The sequence below is a fragment of the Triticum urartu genome, chromosome 7A, assembly GCF_056163025.1.
Source record: "Triticum urartu cultivar PI428250 chromosome 7A, HENAU_Tu73, whole genome shotgun sequence".
Classification (NCBI taxonomy): Eukaryota; Viridiplantae; Streptophyta; class Magnoliopsida; order Poales; family Poaceae; genus Triticum; species Triticum urartu.
This window is the reverse complement of record NC_141879.1, coordinates 546,668,984-546,675,295: the sequence shown is the minus strand read 5'-3', so window position 1 is coordinate 546,675,295 and position 6,312 is coordinate 546,668,984. Positions and strand designations below refer to the sequence as shown.

The 6,312-nt window shown below is 45.0% G+C and overlaps 1 protein-coding gene across 1 annotated transcript; it reads right to left on the bottom strand.

Annotated features, from left to right (window-relative positions):
* Positions 1–5,090: 5,090 nt before the first annotated feature.
* Positions 5,091–5,669, bottom strand: LOC147960358 (uncharacterized). Its single transcript, XM_087533290.1, has one exon. The coding sequence runs from the start codon at positions 5,667–5,669 to the stop codon at positions 5,091–5,093; it is 579 nt and encodes a 192-aa protein (XP_087389416.1).
* Positions 5,670–6,312: the final 643 nt, after the last annotated feature.

Sequence of the window (6,312 nt, the reverse complement as noted above, 5' to 3'; positions counted from 1 at the left end):
AATGAACTTTTTCAGATTCGGTGAACTATTCTCAAAATTGATGAACTATTTTCGAAATCAATGAACATTTTTTCAAATCTGATGGAATTTTTTTCAAATTTGATGAACTTTTTTCCGAAACAATGATCTTTTTTCAGGTTCGATGAACTTTTTCCCAAAATCTAAGATTTTTTTTCCAAAAAAATGAACTTTTTCCGAAATCGATGAACTTTTTCAAAATTGACGAGCTTTTTTCCAAAACGACGAACTTTTTCAAATTTGATGAACTATTTTCATTTTTGTGATTGTTTTCACTTAAATTCATCAGCCTTTTTTTAACTGATGAACTTTTTGTTGTGAATGATTTTTTTAATTCCTAATTTTTCAAAAAAGCATACACATATTTTTTTGAACAGTCATCAGTCAACTAGTCACACTGTTCAACTGGTGAACACTGTTTCTCAAATTATTGACCTTGTGCGCAATAGTTTCTTAGATTTTTTTTATATTTTTTTAAGGGAAAACCAAGTTTATTCAGCAAAATCCACATGGAGTGGAATACAACTTTGGTCGTGGGGTACGCCCAACCAAACGTGGCGACCCGGACTTCTACATAATGCAAACTTGGCTAAGCTATGTGCCTCATAGTTAACGACACGAGACTCAAAAGTAAAATTACATTGAAAAGTAAAAGCTCTAAGGTTTATTTCAGTAACGATTGCACCATATGAACACCGTGCACCTCCATGGATGTCCGAGACAACTTTCTGGCAATCTGAAGCCACAACAAATTGCTGGATACCCAGGTCTTCTGCAAGAGAAAGAGCTTCTCGACAAGCTATCACTTCTAGAGTGGCTGGGTCATGAACTCCTTCAATTACCAGCGCCGCACTACCAATATAGTTTCCCCATCGTCTCTGCAGACAGCAGCTGCGGTTCCTCGCTGTCCTGCTGCAACACCCGCATCAACGTGAATCTTGCAGAAGCCCAAGGGCGGTTTCTTTGGCTTTTGAGTGACCTGTGGGGTGGCTCTTGCGTGCGAGTGCACCTGCCTGTTCCTGATGATGCCTAGCTCCTCTATAAATCTGGCAATGAAGCTATGAGTAGCCTGGGGGCTCTCGAAAATTGACTCATGGATAACCTTGCATCTCGCATGCCATATTGACCACAAAGTGACCGTCATGAGAACGAATTGATCATGAGGTAAAGCCTGCACAAGTGTAAACAGCCACTGTTTTGCGTTAGGCTCCGTGTTCGCTATGATTTTATGTGTGAACTCATTGTCCGCCAATGCCCAGACGCTCCTTGATGTTGTGCAGTCCAGCAAGGAGTGACGCCATGAATCCTGAGCTCCACATAGACCACACTGGTCAGAATCAGCCATGTGTCGATGTGCACGTACATCGTTAGTCGGCAGCGAGTGCTTGGCGAGTCTCGAGAGGAACATCCTGATTTTTTCGGGTACTTCAGTTTTCCATAATGATTTCCATGCACTTTCTTCAGCTCTAGGGTTTGAAGTGCCTGCTGACCCATCAAGTATTGCCTCCCCTCTTTGCTTTGTAGCAACAAGCATTCTGTATGCAGATCTTACAGAAAAACAACCATGTTTCTCATAGTGCCAGGCCCAGAAATCCTGTATATTGCGAGTACACAAAGGGATCCCCATGATGGTCTGTACATCCATGGGCATGAACATTTCTTGGATAAGCTGGATGTTCCATGAGGCACTTGTACTCACTATCAGATCCGAGACTCTTTGCGGTGGGTTCGGTGCAATGCTTCCATAAGGCCGAAGCATTTCATCACGTGGAAGCCAGTTTTGATTCCATATGTTGGTGTCGACACCATTGCCAATACATTTAATCACCCCCATTTTCAGAGTGTCTTTTCCTTCGATAATAGCTCGCCACACCTGGCTCGGGTGACTCCCCAGTTCTGCTGCGAGGAAATCCGAGTTTGGATAATAAATACTTTTGAGAACACGAGCGCAAAGTGTATCCGGACCTTGCAGCAAGCGCCAAGCTTGCCTTGCCAGCATCGCAAGATTGAATAACTCGAAATCTTTGAATCCTGGCCCACCCATGCCCTTGGGTTGAGTCATCGTCCTCCAAGACACCCAATGAGGCTTCCTCTTTCCCTCCTTACTTCCCCACCAAAATTTTCTAATCAGCATATTATAGTGTTCACAAAGCCCTCTTGGAAGCTTAAAACATGACATAGAGAAAACTGGCACTGCCTAAGCGACAGACTTGACTAGAACTTCCTTGCCAGCCGTGGACATGGTACGTTCGATCCATCCCTATACCTTGCTCCAGAGTCTATCCTTTAGGTATTTAAACACACCATTTTTTGAGCTCCCAATATTAGAAGGCATCCCTAAATACTTCTCGTTAAGAGTTTCATAGGGACATTGAGTGCCTCTTTGATTTCCTGTCTCACCAAATCAGGCACTCCCTTGCTAAAATATATTGATGACTTTGAGTGATTGATACGTTGTCCTGTTGCTTGAAAATAAGTATTCAGAGCATGGTACACCTCATTAGCACCCACAATGTTTGCCTTGAAAAACAGCAGGCTGTCATCCGCGAATAGGAGATGGCTCACCGGTGGCGCCGTAGGAGCAACCTGTAGACCACTCATGTTTGATGACTCACTTTTTGATTTCAACGGGCACGAAAGGCCCTCTGCTGCTAGCAAGAACAAGTATGGAGATATAGGGTCCCCTTGTCTGATTCCACGTGATGGTTTGAACTGTTGGAGCTTCTTTCCATTAAACAACACAGAGAAAGTTACTGTACTTACCAGACTCATCACAATATCCACCCATCCGGGATTAAAGCCCAGTTTGAGCATGATGGCCTTAAGGTAAGACCATTCTATCCTGTCATACGCCTTCATCATATCCAGCTTAAGGGCATAAGACTGATGTTTCTTTGCCTTATTTCTCTTCATGAAGTGTAAACACTCATAAGCCATTATGATGTTATCTGTGATAAGCCTCCCCGGCACAAAGGCTGACTGTTCTGCTGAGATGATTTCTGGCAATACTAGTTTCAATCTATTGGAGATGACCTTAGAAGCAATTTTGTACAGGACATTACAAAGGCTGATAGGACGGAATTGGGATAGGAGTGATGGGTTTTTTACCTTCGGGATAAGGACCAGAATCGTGTCATTGATGCACTCAGCTGATTCGGTACCATCAACAATTCTCAAAACTGCCTTAGTGACCTCCTCTCTGCAAGTGTCCCAATGGTGTTGGAAAAAGTGAGCCGGGTAACCGTCTGGGCCTGGCGCCTTAATGGGGTACATCTGGAACAAGGCTGTTTTGACCTCCTTTTCGGTGTATGGAGCGCACAAGTTCTCATTCATTGCTTGTGTGACTTTTATTGGGACTGTTTCAAGAACCCTTTCCATGTCCTGGACTCCTTCAAACGTATACAGGTCATGATAAAAAGCGGTGGCCATGTTTTCCATCTCCATCAAATTTTCAATTAACTGCCCATCCGGTTTATGAAGTGATTTTATCTGGTTTTTCCTGCGCCTACGGCTTGCACGTAGGTGGAAAAAGTACGTGTTCTTATCCCCGTGTATTAGCCATTCTAGCCGGGCTCTCTGTCGCCATAATATTTCTTCTCGGTGATATAACTCAGTGAGCCTGTCAACAATCTTGATCTCTACATGCATTGGTCCAGACCGGTTTGGCGTGTTCTCAACTCCTGTAGATCCTTTTTTAACTCAAATATCTCCTTTCGCACATTCCCGAAGTGGATCTTGTCCCAGTTTGACAGATCCGAGGAAAGCGACCTGAGCTTGTCCTTCACCGCGCTGACAGATTCTGCCGATCCACTTTTCCAAGCTGTTTCCACTGTTGGCTGCAGGCTCGGGTCCCGTTCCCAGGCCAATTCGTATTTAAATGTCCGTGGGGCCCGGATGCATGCATCCTCATGCATGTATCTCACGTAAATGGGTACGTGATCGTTGGTCGCAGCTGTTTTATGTTCCAGGCGTGCATTCGGAAAGGCGATCGACCACGCCGGGTTGGCCACTCCCTGGTCGAGTCTAACCCTCGTAAAAGTTCCTCCTGCAACTTTCCATTCAAACGTCCAGCTAGGTCCCGTATATCCAATGTCCGCAAGGCCACACGTATCAAGCGCGTCTCTGAAAGCGTCCATTTGTGCTTGACTTCTGTTTCCTATTCCGTCATGCTCATGGGGCTGCGTCACCTCATTGAAATCGCCTAGGACCAGCCATGGCAAGTCACTTGTACCAACAATTCCTCTTAAAGTGTTCCATGTTTTGTACCTTTCATTTACTTGGGCTTCTCCATAGACAAAAGTCACCCGAGTTCTGACATCAACAAGATCATTAATAACAACATCAATATGGTACTGGGAATAACCAACAATTTCAAGCTTTATTTCATCGTTCCAAAAAACTCCTAATCCTCCACTTCTCCCCGAGCTACTGACAGCAAAACTTTTACTGTAACCTAGTGAACCACCCATACTCTCAACTCTAGAGCCCTCCATCTGAGTTTCAAGGATACAAAGCACAGAGGGGGCAAACTGCTTCGTTAGATCACGAAGCTCTTGAACTGTCGCGGGTTTGCTAGCGCCACGACAGTTCCAACATAGAAGACTCATTGCGCTTGGCGCGACCCCCCTGGGAGGCCCGCCAGACGCGCATCTATGTTTTTGGTGGTCACCGTGTTCTTTCTCGTGGGCTTCTCGCTGGTCGTTACGCTCAACTTGTTCCTCTTGGGCTCCTGTTTTGCAGAAGGACTCGCTGGAACCTCGGGAGCGGGCAGCAACATGAGCTTGTTGGTGTCAGATGGATTTGACGTTGAGGGCACCGAGGCCATTGGGACGCCTACCATGGCCGCCCTCTTTCTATTGTTCTCAGCTTCATGCATGGCAACGTCATGATCGATATTCTCAAGTTCTTCACCACGATCCTCAAGAGCAGTCTGCGGTATTCCACGACCGCGCCCTCTGCCCGATCGGCCTCTGCCTCGCCCCCCCTCGTTGCAGGGCCATCCCCCGTGCCTCTTACTTCTCCTGGTCCGTTTCCCGGTTCCTTGAATCAAGTTGCTTTTAGGTCCTTAAAAACTAGAGATTCTGGGGGTGAACTCCATCGCCGCACTCTTTGAAGAGATGCCCAATATATCCACAAACTGCACACCAATCTGGGAGACACTCATATTTCACCCTAAAGATCACCCTCTGCAAGTTTTCCTTCTTCTTGATAACCAGGGAAACAACGTTCTTGAGGGGTTTTGTCACATCAAGCCTCAGCCGAACTCGTGCAAAGTTTCCCTCAAAATCTTGTGATTTTGGCTCCTCGTAGATGAACTCCCCTACTGTAGCAGAGAGAGCCTTAATCTTTGAGAAAAAACCATCTGGCAAGTCATGGATCTGCATCCATATGTCAATCTTGTTCAGCTCAATAGTCGAAGGTTTGGTGAAGCCATCATAATGTGACAGAATCACAACTTTCCCTTTGAAAGTCCATGGACCCTCCTCCATCACACGTTCCCAGTCGCCAAGACAGCCGAACTGCATCGTGTATAGATTGTCCTCTAGTGGCCTTATCTTCACCTCCTTTGCCAGATCCCATGCAATTCTCATATTCCTGAAGAACCAATACTGCCTGTAGGGTTTCTCCGTGTGTACCCTAGCGATTGCCATCCAGCGGGTAGCCTCAGCTGTTAATGAAGGAAATATGCCCTAGAGGCAATAATAAAGTTATTATTTATTTCCTTATATATCATGATAAAAGTTTATTATTCATGCTAGAATTGTATTAACCGGAAACATAATACATGTGTGAATACATAGACAAATAGAGTGTCACTAGTATGCCTCTACTAGACTAGCTTGTTAATCAAAGATGGTTATGTTTCCTAACCATGGACAAAGAGTTGTCATTTGATTAACAGGATCACATCATTAGATGAATGATCTGATTTACATGACCCATTCCATTAGCTTAGCACCCGATCGTTTAGTATGTTGCTATTGCTTTCTTCATGACTTATACATGTTCCTATGACTATGAGATTATGCAACTCCCGTTTGCCGGAGGAACACTTTGTGTGCTACCAAACGTCACAACATAACTGGGCGATTATAAAGGAGCTCTACAGGTGTCTCCAAAGGTACATGTTGGGTTGGCGTATTTCGAGATTAGGATTTGTCACTCCGATTGTCGGAGAGGTATCTCTGGGCCCTCTCGGTAATGCACATCACATAAGCCTTGCAAGCATTGCAACTAATGAGTTAGTTGCGGGATGATGGATTACGGAACAACTAAAGAGACTTGCCGGTAACG

Excerpts from the sequence above, each read along its gene's own strand:
- LOC147960358 (XM_087533290.1), bottom strand. The coding sequence starts at position 5,669 with ATGGCAATCGCTAGGGTACACACGGAGAAACCCTACAGGCAGTATTGG.